The 17,939-nt window shown below is 44.6% G+C and overlaps 1 protein-coding gene across 5 annotated transcripts in view; it reads right to left on the reverse strand.

Moving 5' to 3' along the window:
• The window catches only part of KIFAP3 (kinesin associated protein 3), a 109,410-nt gene extending 97,313 nt beyond the window's left edge, over positions 1-12,097 (reverse strand). For 2 of the 5 annotated variants that reach the window (XM_075003021.1, XM_075003024.1), the window contains exons 1-3: positions 8,754-8,893; positions 3,193-3,324; positions 2,175-2,329 (exon numbers count right to left, since the gene is read on the reverse strand). In XM_075003021.1, the coding sequence (XP_074859122.1) occupies positions 2,175-2,329; positions 3,193-3,324; positions 8,754-8,785 (319 nt within the window). In that variant the 5' untranslated portion in view covers positions 8,786-8,893. Of the gene's footprint in view, positions 1-2,174; positions 2,330-3,192; positions 3,325-8,753; positions 8,894-11,843 lie in introns of those variants that run through there. The other 3 variants (XM_075003023.1, XM_075003022.1, XM_075003018.1) reach the window with 3 other exon arrangements.
• Positions 12,098-17,939: the final 5,842 nt, after the last annotated feature.

A 17,939-nucleotide genomic window follows, 5' to 3' on the forward strand; every position in this document is an offset into this window, starting at 1 on the left:
TAAATGCCTCCTTAAAAGACTAACATTTTTACCTATGTAAGAATTGGAAAATTGAGAGTTGAGCCCCCCGCATGTATAAGTGCCTTACAATAGAGTATCATCGCATGACTAAAAGAATACTCTCACTATAATGTATGATTGGATCTTCATGATTACATTTTCCTCTGTGCACAAGGCCACCAGATAGTTTAGGTCAGACTTACAGTCAGGTGTATAATTTCTGTTGGTTTATATGCCACTCGAGTTGAAAACAATTTCTTTTAGTAAGCTATTTGTCTAATCAGGGTTTTGTAAAGTAGGCCTTGATTCAGCAAACCAGAGAATACCTATTGATTTCAATGGGATTCAAGAACTCAGTTGATTTGGGCCCAACACTATTTCCTGTGAAGTGTGCATGATGGTAAAGAGTGGGGCTGACAAAACAGTTAAGAGTAAACAATCTAGGATTTTTGTTGTTGACAAGAAACATTTGTGAAGGACAGATATAATGAATTTCTGACTCTCTCTGGGGAAGGCCTTGAGCCTCTGGCTTCATTCTCATCAAGGTCTGCTCCTATGCATGCCATATATTGATCTAAAATAAAAATTTCAGTGGAACAGGAAGAATACTTTTAAACCCTGAGTTCTGGCTTATGCTGTGGTATTTCAGGAGCCCCTGTGGACAAGTCCCAAACTACACATAAAAAAAAAAAAACACACACACACAAATAAACATTAACTGTAACTGACAACGGGTAAAACACTGGGCCAGGTTCTGTTCTGCTTCTTCATGAAGAAGGCCTGACAAGATTTTTTTTTGGGGGGTGTTTATTTTAAGAAATGTTTGCCACTTGTTTTATCATTGCATATCATATCCAATGTCAAGTGGCCTTTTTTTTGCTGACACACTGCTAGAAGATCCAGAGACTAGGATTGGGCATTCTCTGAAGCCTTAGTTGAAGAGATGGGCTAAATATTTATTTAAAAAAAGCTTTTCTTCCTATTGTTTACTAGGCATTTGAGCCATATGCCTAGTAACAAGACATAGGGAAACAAGAGAGCTGTAAACAGTCTGAACAAAAATCAGCTCCCCTCTCAATTCATCAGACTTTTGCTTCCTTTGACTCCATGATGTCATAAAGTCCTAATTCTCAGATCACCCAGCTACCAAATTTTCCAGTGTATAATTGATAGACAAGATCTACATTTCTAAATAAGAGGCAGAAAGGTAGCATTTAAAAACAACTTTCAAGTCTTATTTAGAAAGCAAAAAAGAAAACTATATAAACTGGAACAAGCCCACTACTTTTGCTTTTGAACTAAGAACTATACATTCCACTAAGAAGTGAACACAAAGAAATACAGCAGAAGAGAGTTAAGAAACCTAACACTGTACCTTTGTAACAAAATAAACTGAATTTTTGTAGATTCTTGGGGACTGGAAACTTTTATACCTTCTTTTCCAGAACATGGGTTTGTAGATGTATGACTGCAAGCCCCTAATAATTACCAGCTTTGAAAAGGAGAGTCTAGAACTTGAGTGGAAATTTCTTCAGGATTTCTTGCCTTCTTCATGCCTTACCAAAAGATAAAACTGAAAATGCTATAATTCTTTTAACAATATTAAATCTTCATATGCCTCTGGACTGAAGGCTACTGAAGCAGATCTTAAATAGAGGATTAAATAAAGCTAGGGTGGAATACTACAGCCCTGTCAGCAGACAGGATGAGGACTCATGGTATTATAAAAAGAGTCAGTTAGCTCTGCAATTTAACAGGCATTAACTACAGCTTCCAGATAAAGACATTTGAAAACATCTATCCTATTGACTGGTTGTAACAGAAAAAAAGAAGAGTTTGTAATTTTAATGGAAATAATTCCGTTGTCATCTTTATAGCGCTACCCAAAATAACCATTGCACCATTTAAAACGATAGACTTCAAACGAGAAACACAAATTGATAGAGAAGCATCAATGTTAAGTCTGACTAATTAAAACACAAAACAATACTTAGATGATCAAAATGACAACTCTTCCCTCCCCAAGATTCCATCAGTTCTTTCGGGTACAGCATAAAACACACACTCCACTTCTCTCCTCAGGTAGCATCTGAATGAGGAATCCTAAAATTCAGGGCATCACTATATCTGCTACACTCCACCTCTCCATTGATCCTTTTCTCTCTATTGCTTACCCTTCCCAGAAGAAGCATCTCTGCGGTTCTGCAGGTAGTACAGCAGCTGCTCCACCTCTGCTAGCTTGGAGGGGTGAATGAGCTTGCATTCCTCCACCACCTTTCGAGCCAAGGAAGCAACATCTGTGTTTGCGTTAAGACTCTTCAGCCGAATGCTGCAAGACACAGGTCAGACAGTTTTCTCATCAGGGCTCTCTCTACACTAGCCCAAAACTTCGAAATGGCCATGCAAATGGCCATTTCAAAGTTTACTAATGAAGCGCTGAAATACATATTCAGCACCTCATTAGAATTCCGGCAGCCGCAGCACTTTGAAATTGCTGCAGCTCGTCCAGATGGGGCTCCTTTTCTAAAGGTCCCCAGCTAACTTCAAAATCCGTAGGAGGATTTCGAAAGGAGCCCCGTTTGGACGAGCCACAGCAATTTCTAAGTGCTGCGGCTGCCAGCATTCTAATGAGGTGCTGAATATGTATTTCAGCACTTCATTAGTAAACTTCAAAATGGCTATTTGCATGGCCATTTCGAAGTTTTGGGCTAGTGTAGACACAGCCCAGGTGATATAAGATTTTTGTATTTCAGTGCTTCAATTTAAACTAATATAGTCCTGAGTTTGACACAAGCAGAGATGATTTGCAGACTCTGAAGCTCATGCTACAGTTTGAAACAGCTGAGATCAGAAAGCAGTGACACACTGAAGTGCCAAACAGCAAGCAACTATCTGTAAAAGCCTGAATAGGGTAAACCTGTTTCTCACAAGCTAATCAAACAGCAACTTTAGAGATGGCTGCATCAGCAAATGCCTCACATATAACCAAAACCCAGTTAAGTAGTCAGCAGTCTATTTCCAAAAATGTTATCAAAAAGCAACATTCAGAGTTGCCTCTATTAGTATGAAGCTCCCCAAGTACAGTAAAAAAAACCAAAAAAAAACCCCAAAAAAACCCCCAAAGAACTCAGTGTAGATATCCAGGAAATTTTAACTTTAAGAAGTGACACCAAGAACACGCCATTAACTTACATTTTTTGACACTCCTTGCGCTCTCCCAACATGGCGTCGCCCATCTCTCCGAGAATAGTTGCTTCCACTTCATAATGAACAATAAGGGCCTTTTCAGAGGGATGTACATCTATGTTACCTCCTTTCACCTTCCTGCAAGGCAGAAAAATAAATTCATCATTGACTAACTGAGAAATACAAAAAAATATCTGGAAAAACAGGTTAACGGAAACTGGACATTTCTTATCAAGCAGTTTGAATGACAGATTCTATCCACATAGCAAAAAACGCAGTCTTGGTCCTCTTTGCATTAGGATATGGTCTCTTTCCCACATTTCTTCAACTTACACAGCAGGGTGAAATCTTAGCACAAAAGGAACCTCTATCAGCTCTAGTATGTGAAAAAATACTGAGAACCATGTTTCAGTTAAAAGAGAAAGAAATAAAGAGGATGTGCCTTTGACTTTCAAATCTACCTACCTGCCTAAATAAACCCTATACTAGCCAAAACTAAGGGGAGAGTTATTGTTCTGATTCAATGTGCCTCATACAGAAGTTGGATGATCAGAAAATGAGATTAATGTCCTAAATATGCCTATGTTTTGTAAGTCTGTATGCCTACTCCTCAGCTTCCACAGAGACTGATGCCATTAGCGATTAACAGTTACTCATACCTGTCTAGGTAAATCCTTCCCATAGATCCTTGTGATAACCAATTTCTTAGAAATGGAACCACTGTATAAAAAATGAAGAATTCCAACATGTTTCTTACGATGACTCCCAAATCTCTTCTGCTGGAGCAGGCTTTTACGCTACCAACTTTTCCAGTTTTAGAAACTTTAGAATCTCAGGATGGTTTTGATAGTTTCTTGCTGGGCACGGTGACTTCTTATAATTCATCACCATCAAGAGATACAAACAAATCAAATCATATATATTTCATATATAGTAAACCCTCGAGTTAGTGGGGGACACGTTTCCGCAACTCCTGCCTAACTAAAATTTTCATGCAAGTCAAGGGGAGACAGGAACCAAGCTGCAGCCTGGCTCCTGTCTTCCCTCTGCTTGCAGACAGGGGAAACTGAGCAGGGCAGCAGCCTTGGTCAGTTTCCTGGCTCCAGCCAGTGGAGGGGAACCAGGAACTCCCCTTCACCCCAGTAACGGGGAAACCACCCCTGACACGAAGCCGCAAGTCAGGCTCAGTCCCCTTAACCCAAGACATGTGCAACTTGATTGTATGTATCTCAAGGGTTTACTGTATATGTTTCATAGATATAGATATACAATAGGAGATTATTTCAAGAAAGCTTGTGAGCTTAACCCTATGAGGGATCCTCAGCTCCTGTTATAATCAATGGGAACTCAGGTCACTCAGCATCTTAATGTACTAGGGCATCAGAGAGAGAGTTTGGGAACATAACTCATCTGTGGGACTCCTTCAATGAAGATCTACCTTCTGGAAGGCAGAGGGAATTTGTAATAAGGCCTGCCTTAGTACATTTGTACATTACAGCTATATTTCTGTAAAAAACATGAACAGATTGAGGCTGAACCCTCAAAAGTCAAGAAACATATGGTTAAGGTTAACAAGGAAGGCTTAACTGTCGGCATGTCTATATAGTCTTTAGTTACAATCACAATTTTTTCCTCAAACATAACATTCAGGAGTGGATTTTCAGAAGAGAGATGTCTGACTCCCATTGAAAGTCGAGCAGATTTGGGTACCTAACTTCCTCAGGCTGCTTAAGCAACCCCAGTCTATAGTCTCTCACGTTTTCCCCTATAACTTGCCTACAATGTTGTAATTGTTTCATTCTTCAATATTCATTCTTACATCATACCAAAACAACCAAGAATGTTCACACAGCTCCAGATGCAGAAAGGTATTGAGTAGCTACTGATAGTGAGAGTTGTATGTCCCTAGTAAGAACGTGAATTTTGCTGTCAGATGTCTCTCTGCTGCCTACGTACGCCTATTCATTTTCTCACTAGCACACAGATATTTTTCCCTTTTGTAGATGGATACATCTCTGAAGAACAATTTATAATTGTAATAGCTTATTGTTTCTCAAAGAAATAAATGTAAAGAGTTGGACTCTAAGTGGTTGCAGAGCAGACTATTAAGTGCTATGCAGGCACTTAGGGCTACATAGGGAAAACCTCTCCCCCCAGTCCCCAGCCCTGCTACAGCAGGGAGAGGCACCTCTCCCCAACTGCTCCAGACCTGCCACAGTGCTGAGATTCCCACACCCCCAGCCCCAATCCAACCCCATGCACCTGCCATGGCCAGGTGAGAGGCACCTATCCCACCAACTCCAGAGGTGACACAGTGGGAAGAGGTAACCTCTTCCCCGCCCCCCCCCCACCGCATCCCCCAGCACAGATGCTGCTACAGGGAGAGCGCGCTTGGGGCAGTCCTCTGTCCCTTCTGTAGGCCCAGGGGCAGCTTGTACCTCAAATCCCTCATCCTCAGCCCTACCCAAGCCCACACCCCCACCCAGAGCCCTCACCACTACCTTAGACTCCCATCTTCTCTCCCACCACCAACCCCCTGTCAGTACCCACACTCCCAGCTAGAGCCCCCTCACTCCTCTGGCCTAGCACTGAAACCCCTCCCACACTCTAAAACCCTCTGCCCCATCCCTGCCACAATTTCATTATGTACATGGACATGACCTGTCATACTTAACCTCCATATCAGTGCAAATGACAAAATTCATTCCACGCAAATATGGGAAAAATTTGAGGGCTCTCTGGTTGGACTGTGTAACTGACTGCTGAAGAGCTATTTTCACCCTCTTCACTGTAACAGACAACTAGACTTTAGACAGACTTTCCAAATTTTGACTTGTTTTTCAAATAATACTTTTTTTTTAAACCAGTCACAATTCTTTGAGAAGGATTTGTTTCCTTTTCAGACCTAGTTCAGAAAGCTTCTCAGTGTGTGGGCTCCATAAAATGCAGGGGGCTGCCCAGATGGAGCAGCTTGTAGGATCAATGCCTGCCTGACTGGATGATAGTCAAAGGATGCGAGCTTTTTTACTCTCTTCCAAATCCATTTCCACCAGGCTTACATGCAGGATAACTAATTTGTGACTACAGTTCCTCCTTAAATAGTCTATGCAGAGACTAAAACGGTTTAACTGTCAGACTGGGTAATACTGATGTTCAAATTAGTTGTTCCACAATGAGCTTTAACACTGCCTTCAAGCTTTTTTCCTCATGGAACCCACCATATATACAGTGAGCAGGGGATGTATTGCTATGGAGATCCTCTGCTTTTCATCCTTCATGCCCTGGGAGAGGACCATATAAGGGATCACAGGCTATGTTTTACTTATAAGACTAGAGTAGCCTCTCCTCTGTGGCCTAGGCACCATTTTCATCCTCGTGCATGTGGATAAACCCAACATCCATCCAGCTACCCAGGGTCAATCCTTGAAAGGGAAGTTGATCCTTCAGCCTGTTGCTTCACCTGAAAGCCTAAACTTTGAGATGTGCTTTGAGAGTACAGCCAAAAAGGCTTTCATAAGCTCTAGGCCATGGTTTCCCAAACTGGGGGGCATGTGAAGAAATTCCAGGGGGGGTGTGAGGCAACCCAGCCCACCCCCCACCACCACTCACTCCCTCTACCAGAAGAAAAAGCTGGCCCTTGCTTCTGGCTCTCAGCCCCTGCCATTTCACATGGGCAATCCGGCGCAGCCGCTATAAAAAGCAGGCAGTCAGTGAAAGCCCACGTGGAGCTAGCTGCCTCCTACAAAGGTTAGTGAGTGTGGTTTGGAGGGGAGGAGGAGGATGGGGTTAGATGAGGGGATGGCAGTGCCTGGCTTTGGGGGAGGCAAGGGGCCCATGCAGGTGGCTAGGGTGGCTGGTTCATTGTAAAAGAGAGGTGGGGAGGGGTGTGAGGGTTTCTCTAAAATCAAAAGAGGGGCATGATGCCAAAAAGTTTGTGAACCACTGCTCTAGGCATTACACTGCCCTTATCAACATTTACTATTCACTAAAACAAATATAGTATAGCGGGGTCCTCCAGTGCAACAAAGGATTTTTATTTTTTTAAATATAGGTGAAATGTTTCTATTCTTATTAAATTTTGTAGCCATCCATGTACTTGAAAAACTTGTCAAGGCTTGAAAATGAAGGTTTCTCCAGGTTGCTGGCACATAGCCAAGTCAAAGTGCCCTTCACTTTACAACCTTGGTTGGTTCTTGAAATTGACAAAAATCTTTATGGAGGCTCAAAAAAGGAAAGTCTTGTCTGCACACAAATATTGTAACAATTTAGTTCTAGTGTCAACAAAATTATAAGTATCCACACAGGGGTTTACTCGAGTTTAAACCCGTTAATAATATTTTCATTAAACTGATGTAACTTTTGTGCATATACAAGGCTAGAAATTCTTGTGACCTCCCCCCACGTACATTTACAACTCACAACAGTGAACCAGACAGAATCTTGGTGTGGGAGTATGCATGAAGGATGAAAAGAGAAAAAGAATTCAAAGGAGTACTATGTTTGCACATGGGATAGCCACGCCAAACAATAAGGCACTGGGTTTGTTTCAGAAGTTTCTCTAGAACACAAAAATTTAAAGTCTGCTGCTGAGAATGCTGGAAAAAAAAGATCTGCCAAGAGCATAAAAGCACTCTGCATAGAATATGTATCTTTATAGATAAGGTACTGTACTCCTTTGAGATGACCATTGGAATTTTAACACTGGATGCACATTCAAATGTATAGCCTCAGAGCAGAATCAGTGGCCATCAGAAATCACTGGTAATATTCAGTGTATTTTTAAATCAAAGATATTCATTTGACATATGTAAGTAAAAAATCTAAGCAACAAGAGAGTGACAGAACCATGCATGTGAATGGGATATTCCAACCAATCCAGATAATGAGAAAATCCAGGGTTAAAAAGAGTAGGAAAAAATGATAAGGCTGATGCTTCTGAGGTAAACCAGCCACTGACAGAGGTTATGAAAAAACTCTCCTCACGGGCAGATTATTCTGTCAGTGCTCTCGGGGCTGCTTGCATTATCCTCTGAAGGGGCTGGTAACAGAGAGCACTGAGGGGCAGCATCAACATTAAAGAACAGTGACAGCAACTGCCCCCTCACCATTCCATCCCTCCTAAAAAGCCCATCTATCCAACCGCCCAGAGCCACCCTTCCCACTACCTACCTGGCTACTGGGCCACCCCACCTGCCCAGTGACCCCCAACTATCGCACCTGATTTACACCCCACTAGTACCGTGCACATCCACCACCGTGGGCCAAAGCCAACCCAACCTCTGTCCACCACTGCAGCCTTCTCCCCACATCTACCCTTTGCCCCACTGACCCTCCCCCACCGACCCGTCCACCCCCCCCCATTCAGACCCCAGGGGGCTGAACCTACCTGCCACAACCCCATCCAAACCTCCCCCACAAGACACCTATCCCCCCACCCATCCCCCATCTGCACCTCCCCCCCCACCACCCCACCCATCCCCCACCTGCACCTCCCCCCCCCACAACCCCACCCATCCGCACCTCCCCCCGCCCCAAGGCGGGGCTACCCCAGGAGGGGCGGGCGGTACCTTTTGAGGTATCTGGCGTCCTCCCCCTGCATGATGCCGCAGGGGTGGCGGGGGATGCGATGCGGTGCGGGCCGGGGGCGGCTCCGCGGCGGCCGCTGTTACCAGGGTGAGAGCAGCACCGGCCCCGCCCAGCCCGGCGAGCTCTCCCTCGCGCGCAGACGCAGCGAGACAACAGGCCGCGGGACTGATTTGGCGCTGCGTGTGCGGCGCGAGATTGGGCGCGGGGGAGCAGCACATCGCCCCCTGCAGGCCGGGAGGACACACTGTCGTGAGCTCAGGGCTACCCCTTCCCGGCAGTGGGGGAGGGGCGCAGGCTCTCTGACTGAGTCTGGGCCGCAGCTGCCTGTGCCAGGCTGACCAGGGCACAAGTTCCCTTGGTGTTGGGGGATGCAGACTGGCCTCAAGGGCAAACCCCTGTTCGTCCTCGAAGTGCTGCGGTGTCTGCCAGAGCTGCACCTCTCCAAATCCGGCTCTCCTAGCAGCAGAGTAAAGTGAAAGGTCTCAGTTTATCTCCCTTGGATGAAAGAAGCGCTGAGCAGAATCCCTGGGCATTTGACTTGGTAGTTTCAGGGAAGCGTAGGTGTAAACTTGGTCTTTCAGCTACAAAACAACCACCTCTGATCTCTGTCGAGCTTCTTCGGAGAAAAGCTCTGGGTGTAGGTGAAAAATAACTGCCAAAACACTGAGCAAATCACATCTGGGCCGAAATCTTCCACACCTACGCAGAGCGGGGAAGAGATTTGTCTGCATTGCAGCAGTTTCCTTTGGGGATTATTGAAAGCTCCTTGGCATAATTTGTTCGTTTACATTTGGATAGATAAACTCTTGGAGTTTAAAGCTCCGGTTCCTGGAAGCATGCGATTAGATGAGACTCTCAGCTATCGTTTGAAAGCAAAATAGGTTTTAGTTCTTACGGTTGCAGAGGAAAGTTTGAAAATGTGATCAGAGTTGCACACCCTCAACCTCACAGATATGAAAACAGACTATCTATTTAATGATATATTAGCCAATCTCAGTATTTTGGCTTATGATTTTTGGTGGTTGGTTCATTTTACAATCTCAGAAAGAAGTACACGTGCAAACATATGCCCAATGCTATAAAATGTATGTATGTGAATAATTTTAAGCCGTAGTAATTGGGTGTGTTTCTCTCTCTTACAGATTGAAAACTGATGCACAGAGAAGTCAAGTAATTTGCCTGCAGCCATTATATATGGTAAAACTTAGATTGGTGCTCTGATGTTGTTGGCCTCCAGTCCCACACTCAGTCCACTAGACCATTTTGGCATTCAGTATAAAGAAACACAACTGCTCTTAAGAAGACAAAAAATAATGCACATTACTTGCACCATTTGCTTCCCCTTCTCCCTCCTCAGTGTTTATGGTCTTGTTTCTCAACCTGACTATTTTAAACAAGCACTCCCTGCTACATATATGCGTTATTATGTGTGTTGTGGTACCACCTAAGAGACCCAGTTATGAACCAGGAACTCTTTGTGTTAGATAGTTTTAATTTACTTTGTGCTTGGACAATCAAATTGCTCCCAATTTACCTTTTATACTGACAAGATCTCAGTTGCTGCTGGAGGTGTAGCCTGGCAGTTTAAAGTTTCTGACTTGTTCATCCCTCACTTTCCCCTCAATGCTCTTTGTGCTCACATTGTAACTTCTTATCATCACAGTTTCTCATGTCACAAATTTCACCTAACGTGTGTAAGTGCTGTTGCTGTGGGCAATCAGTGATAAGTCCCAGCTGTGCACCTTTGAGAGTTGGTTCACAGCTGTGGCACCATGAAACAACTCCAGCTGGTCAATCAGAATGCAACTTTGAATGAGCAGTGCCCTCAGCCAGACTCTAATAAAGATTGGTGGATTGTAAACTGTATTCTTCCAGGTCTCTGGTTTTCTTTCTGGTAAAGAAAAATTAATCCCCTTGCTGCTCTCAGTCTGGTGCCAATTGATCAAAATTCACTGGGAAATGTTTGGCTTTTAGTAACTGTGACCCAGCAAAACACAAATGTCTCTTTAAAATATCTGTAAAATCAACTTTCTGATTCAGCCTCCATCACTGGCTGCAATATGTGGCTATGGTCTAGCAGCAATTTCACCCAACTCTAGTATGCATTGTGGTGTTGTCCTTCCTTTCTGCCCTCCTCTCACCAGTAGCCTTGCTACAACCTTCTCTCCCTAAACTGTTGCACCATGTTATCTCCTATCTATCTCAGATTGTAAAGCCTATGGGTTAATCTAATGTATAAGAACTGAGGGCGTGTCTCTAATTTGCTTTCCTGTGTTTTATTACAGAAGCCACCAGAACCCAACAGAGAACCAGGATGTGCCGGTAACAAGATCTTGTATTGTTGTGTATAGTTAGAAAACTATGATTATTTGAAACCCAATTGTGTCCCTGTGGTTTCCTTGTATCCTTCATGTTGCATAGAAAAGCAAAGACACAGGAGGTCTGGGGTAGTGTCTTGGTCTGTGTTTGTACAGCACTATGTACATTTATGCTGCTGCCCTTTTTGAAACCTTGTCCTGGGGACCAGCCAGCTCAGGTTCCTTAGCAGGGGCGATCTTCTGATCAATGTGGAGAAGAATCACATGCGGTTGTATGTACTGGGAGATGCACACTACAGGCGAGAGCTCAGGCAGTATGTCTGATCTCTTGTACAGGTTTTATTGCAAAATTGATTGAAACGTACAAAAACACAATGTTTTTCTTGTGCTGGTACTGAGCATCCCAGCAGCCCCAGCTGTGGGATTGGCCTGGGGCGAGGGAAGGCAGGGAGCTGACTGATTAACAGCTGCACTTTTTTTTTTTTCCAAAACAAAACAAAAAAAAAGCACTGCATAACTATAACTACTAAGTAACCGAAGATCTGTATGCCATCAAGGGCTAATGGTGGAACATGTGAATGTGCAGTCAAGGAAGAGAAATGACAGGCACTCTTAGAGCTCTGAGGGAGGCCAATCGGACCCTGCACAGGGGGAGAAACCCCACAACACCACAAAGCATAGGATTGCCAGGCAGGGTTAACTATAGCAGCTGTATAAATGTTTCCCTAGTGAACATCCATTCAGCTGTGTTACCTGGTTACAATATTGGGGAGAGGATCCAGGGTCTGTTCCTGTCCTGGTGTGGTCCCCATTACGGCCAGTTGCGCTATCATCTTCCCACCGCTCCTTTCGCATAAGCTCACATTGCTGATCCCAGCCCTAGGGCAGCCTCAGCTGAAAAGGCATTTTAGAGCACAATCCTCTTCCTTGGTTACTAGCTCCACTGCTCATACCCAGCTCACAACTGGCTGAACTGTGACATCGCTGTGACTCACAACATGGCTGCAAAACTCAGAAGTGGGTAGGATGGGGAAAGCAGCAGCGTGCAAACAGATACTAAATTTTCCGTCTTCTTTCCATACCTTCCCAGCCAACCTATAAAACATACAGCTGGCATCAGTTCTGGAAAGCAAATTTAGGTTACGTTGTCCTCAGATGTCAGGAGACAGTTTTAAATAGGCTGTCCTCCCAAAAATAGCTCAGCAGTTAGTGCTTTGCCCTTATAAACCAAGGGTTGTGAGCTCAACCCTGGAGGGGGCCTGGGGGTAGGCTAGATTTAAAAAAAAAAAAAAAAAAATCTCTCTGGGAAGTTGATAGCTTCTGCTGTGAGTGCAGGGGACTGGACTTGATCTCTCAAGGTCCCTTCCAGTTCCAGTGAGTTAGGTATGTATGTGTATCAAGCTGCCTTTAACTGAGCTTTCAGTTGTTCCAGTTCTGAGCATCCTTTTGAGTTATTCCATCCATTTTCTTACATCTCTGGACCTACCCCAAAACTCAGCCCCATCAAGGGGAGTATTGAGCATGCGTTGGGATTGCAAGCCCCAAGTTTACAAGCATGGGGTTTCCTGGTCCTCCTCCCTGGCTAGTTTGGGGGCTCTGGAGGAAAGTATGCCATCAGAATGAAGCCGGGAAGAGCCAGCCTGAAATGAAGAGGAGTGAATTGTACCTCAGTATCATAGGCAGCAGCCTATTTTTTGTCTGTGTGTGTGTGTGTGTGTGTGTGTGTGTTTTTGGGTTCTTTTGTGTTAACATTCTGACTTAAGCAAGCACATCTGCCCATCTTTGGATTATGTACCTCTGCCCATTATCTTAGTATCTGAGCACCTTCCATGTAAAATCCATAGCAGTAGCAAAGTTGCTAGTGGACTAAATGGACTTTCTGGCCTTTCTTCCTTTCTCAGGCAGAAACCCCACTCAGAGTAGGAGTTCTGTTTCAGGTTCATTTTTAATAATATTATTACTTTACTCTTTTTTGGGATTTGTGTAGGCAACTAATGGCAGGGTTGAATACATTATTTTTAATCTTGTAGAATGGAAAAACTTTGAGACTTATAGTATCCACTTCTGAGATTTCTCCCTCTGTACCCATTTCTGCATGGTAAAGCCAGGTTGCAGCTCTCAGGGAAGTAAGTGAATGGGTGTCTGTTCTGTGACCCTCTTTTAAATAAATTGTATAAAAATTCTCATGAAACCTTATTAGCTAATGTAAAATAATGCCAACTGATAAGGTGACTGACTAAACATAAGAAGGGTTCACGCCAAGCCAGTCACTGGGGCAGAATTCCTGGTTTTCTCATTACAGTCTCATCTTTACTGATTGGGGAGTAAACACTCAGCTTAAATATTTACAGTAGAAGGAAAACATGAGGAAAGACAAAGTAAAATCTGATCCACTAAGGGAAGGTCTGTTTTAACTTGCATTGATGAAGTTAATTTTGGTAGACAGATCAGGAATGTAGCTGAATGCTTTTTGGCTCAGCAGTGATTACAGGGGAAGGGTGCTTTCAATATGGCATGGTCACAGTGATAGCCACTGGCAGCTAGCTCCTGATGTCCTTGAGAGGAACTAGTACTGTAGTCAGAAGTAGAGTTTCACGCCATAAAACCCGTAGAGGAGTTTTCATGGGAGCAGGACTTGAGCCACATTGGCTGTGTCTACACGTGCCCCAAACTTCGAAATGGCCATGCAAATGGCCATTTCGAAGTTTACTAATGAAGCGCTGAAATGCATATTCAGCGCTTCATTAGCATGCGGGCGGCAGCGGCGCTTCGAAATTGACATGCCTTGCCACCGCGCGGCGCGTCCAGATGGGGCTCCTTTTCGAAAGGGCCCCGCCTACTTCGAAGTCCCCTTATTCCCATGATAAGGGGACTTCGAAGAAGGTGGCGTTCTTTCGAAAAGGAGCCCCGTCTGGACGCGCCGCGCAGCGGCAAGGCGCGTCAATTTCGAAGCGCCGCTGCTGCCCGCATGCTAATGAAGCGCTGAATATGCATTTCAGCGCTTCATTAGTAAACTTCGAAATGGCCATTTGCATGGCCATTTCGAAGTTTGGGGCACGTGTAGACACAGCCATTATGTGTCAGATTCGTCTCTGGCCTGAGATAGCATAATCCCATTGACATCCGTGGAATTGCTACCCACTTGCATGAGAATTTTAGTAGTATGTTACCATTAACTTCACACTTACCAAGAGAAGTTAAAGAAGTGAAAAGAAACAGAGGCCTCACATCTTGAAACAGGATTCTATTCTCAACAGTGGCTGTATAAAATAACACCATTTTCCTCATCAATTCTCTTCCCTCTGCTTATTCAGAGTCAGATCGCATTTTAGCGACACCAACAGCTTTCTGATCGGTTTGCCCAGATGTGTGAGCTGGACACACTTCCTTCTTGTGCTTTAGTAGGGCAATTGTTCATTAAAATCGAACCCATTGTGGCTGTGCATAGCCACCAACAGCCACGATGCTGCCATGAAGTGTCAGAGAAGGGAAGGCAGAGTCTGATCTGTAGGATCTTGATTGCTAGCAACAATATAGGGGAAAGAATCCGACCAGACTGACTTTCAGAATTCAAGCAGATGGAGCAAGGTGGTTGCCTTGGTCCCTGCACCTTCAGGACCGCGAGTTCCAATTGCAAATGGCATTCACCACCCACTGGCTGGGCCCCACTGTCAGTGTCCTGCCTTGGGCTCCACCCCTGGGTCGGGGCCCTGCTGAGCCTGCTCTGAATCCAAGTTGAGTTTTCAGGGTTGGCTGTGAGGAAGAAATATCTGTATCCTTATAAACTGAGCCGTGCTGATAGGAAGAAGAGCTGGAAAGCTTGTCTCGCTCATCAGTAGAAGCTGGGGCAGTAAAAGAAATCTCCTTCTTCACCTTGCCTCCTCACTGTTGAGAGAGGCAGTATTGAGGAAACAATAAACAGATAACTCCACAAAGTCCATTTTGTGGGTTCACTTTGGAGGGTAGCGCTTTTCGTAAGGAATTGTTGTATCATGAGAAACTTCCTGCACAGCAGACATCAGGCGTGTGAGTTCTCTTGCTTGTCCAGAGTAAATCCCCTCAAGTCAATGGTGCTGCTCTGGTATGAGAGAAGAATCAGATCTTTTAAATAAAAGGCCGTTCCCTTTAGAAAAGTCCTTAAGAAACAAGCAGTGGATTGTTTGTTTATTTTCAGTATGTTCTCCGAGGAGAAGGCAACTTGTAGGGAGAGGAAGAAGAGACAACTGCGCCTTCTCAGAGGCTGGGGTGGGGGCATGTTATCTGGGAACGGCAGTGGCAAGAGGAGCAGAATGTGGGGCTTGCCCGGTGGTTCCACACCATCATTTTCCCCAGCCATTCTATGTGGCTGTGTCTCCTGGGGTCTGGACTGAAAGGCGGGGCTAAGGCAGCTCTGGAACAGCTGCATCAGAGGCGCTCCTGGCAGCCCCACTTTCTCTTTTTATTTTGTTGTTGCTTTTTCTCTGGCCCGTCCGATGGTGAACATAACAGCTACGGTCACACTACAGCGTTCTGTCAACAAAAGTCACTGTCGGAAGAGATTTCCCGACAAAGCTTCTGTCGACAAGGTGCAGCCACACGCTAAAAGCGGATCAGAAGAGTGCTCTGATCTGTCAGCAGAGCTGCCAGACTGCCTGCCTGCTCTCTCGACAAACCAGGCACCCAGAAGCACAGCAGACAGGGCTGACGGTTTGTTCTTGATGCCTGTCCGTCGAGAGAAGGACCTGCAGAGCGTCCACACAGCTCTTTTTATCAATAGAATAGGTCAACAGCAGCATTGTGCCTCATGGCTGAGAGGCCAAATGCTGCTGGCAAAGTGCCGAGTTTCGTTGTGCACACATTTTGTGTGTGCATGCTCCAAGAGTTTCACTGGCAAAACCAGGGCTTTGGTGGCAAAACTCACTAGTGTAACCATAGCTAACAGTGGTGAAAGCACAAAGGACAAGTACTGAGAGTGATGAGGATGAAGGTGGGATGGGTGCTGGAGAAGATGAGGAAGATGCTTAGGAGGAAGCAGAATGCAGCAATGATAAGAATGAAGCCTTTGGGCAGGAGGCAGTGATGGGGGAGGCTGAGTATCACAGTGGGGAGGGTAATAGTGAAGCAGAGGATGCAGTGGAAGAAATGTGGTGGTGAAGATAATCGTGGGGATGAAGCTAAAGGTGCCACATGCAGAGAAGTACATTCCAGGTGTGGCTTTTTTCTGGGACTGAGGCCCAGATTCCCATGTTCCTTGCACTGGTACTCACTAAGTCAGGCCAATGCAGACAGATATAGCAGCTCTGTCAGAGCCTACCTATACCACAGAGGTGAGTGCTTGGGTCTGAAAGTTCAGGTCTTGCCGTGACCATTCCCCAGGAGCTTCTGTGTTGTAATACTGGAAGAATGATTCACGGGTTTCTCCCTAATTCAGTTTCCATCTGTGAATCCTTTGGGTAGTTGCCCTCTTTTAGCCTTTCCCCTGTAGTTTTGGCAGCCACGCACACCTCCGGTTTGATACATAGAGCTCAGCATGGATACAGAACTGCTATCTGCATCCCCCAAGTGTGGATCCGAGATAGCTGCAGATCTACAGCAGATACAATTTTCAGGGTTCTGTTTGTACGTGTTCTCCTAGACATATACAGTATCTGTACAGGCATGGACATGCATGGGCACGCAGTAGTTTATCTTCTGCACCCACAAGCATACCAGCCCCATGCATGGTCTTCTCATACCAGTGATCATTAGGTAGCTACCTACACACATGCACCCCTAGCCACAGTGGAACACACTTTGACCTGTACTGAAGTTGGAATTTGATATGTCAAATGTCTTTTCATCCCTGTAAGAGATCTCATCCTGGGCTCTCAAAAGCTGGAGACATCATACAACTCTGTTGTTAGCTTGCCTAGGTCAGCCTGAGTACTACAACACATTTGATATGAAATTTCCCCCAAAGACTCAGGTACATATCGATTGCCTTACAGTGAGGTGAGATGTTGGCTTTTCAGGGCTGAAGAGGGAAAGCCCAGGAAAGTTGTCATGTCCATTCCAGAAGAGCTAATCCAGAAATGTTTACAACACCTTCTCCTCTTGAATTTTTCTCATGCATGTTATGCTGTCTCACTGCCAGTCTCAAAGGTCTCTAAACTCAAACACATTGTTCATAAAAGGAGTTAACAGCAATGCTCATTAAAAAGACATTGGGATGAGACAACATCAAAGGGAGAAAACAGATTGAAAACCATTATAACTGAATTGGTGAGGTTACCAAATTAAACACATTTAGGAAGGATTATTTTTTTTTGAAGTGGAGGATTCCTTATGAGGAACCAAAACAGCTTTCCTTTACAGTAAGCATATTTTTAATGTTATCATTTTGTATCAGGGAAAAAAATCCTAAATTTTAAATTTGCCTCTTGCAAATCTAGAGGAAATATTATTTTAGTAATCCCCAGGGCCCAATCTCTAGGTGTTGGATATATGATAAACGTATATGAAGCTTTTCTAGTGAGATATAGTTCTCTGGAGACAACTGGGGATTTAATTTTTTAAGGCTTAGTACGACCTAACCCTCTAAAAATAAGATTTAAGTGTCCCTTGTCAGGTCACTTATGAGTTTCTTCTTTTTTTTATTAGCAGCCTGCCCAGACTCCTAATCCCCAGCCTCTGGAGGAAGTCTTTAGCCATCTCAGACTTTTCATGCCTTGATTATTGTGCAGTTCGGTAGGACTCTTTGCACAGATGCTATTTTTTTAAGAGCATTAGTCCTGGAATCAGGTGAAATGCAGTTTCTCAAAGCAAACAGTGGAGATGGTGGCCGGAAGCCGTGTGCCCTTTTCAATCTCCAGGCCCCAGGGCTGCTGTCCC

This window comes from Carettochelys insculpta, chromosome 9, assembly GCF_033958435.1.
Source record: "Carettochelys insculpta isolate YL-2023 chromosome 9, ASM3395843v1, whole genome shotgun sequence".
NCBI lineage: Eukaryota > Metazoa > Chordata > Testudines > Carettochelyidae > Carettochelys > Carettochelys insculpta.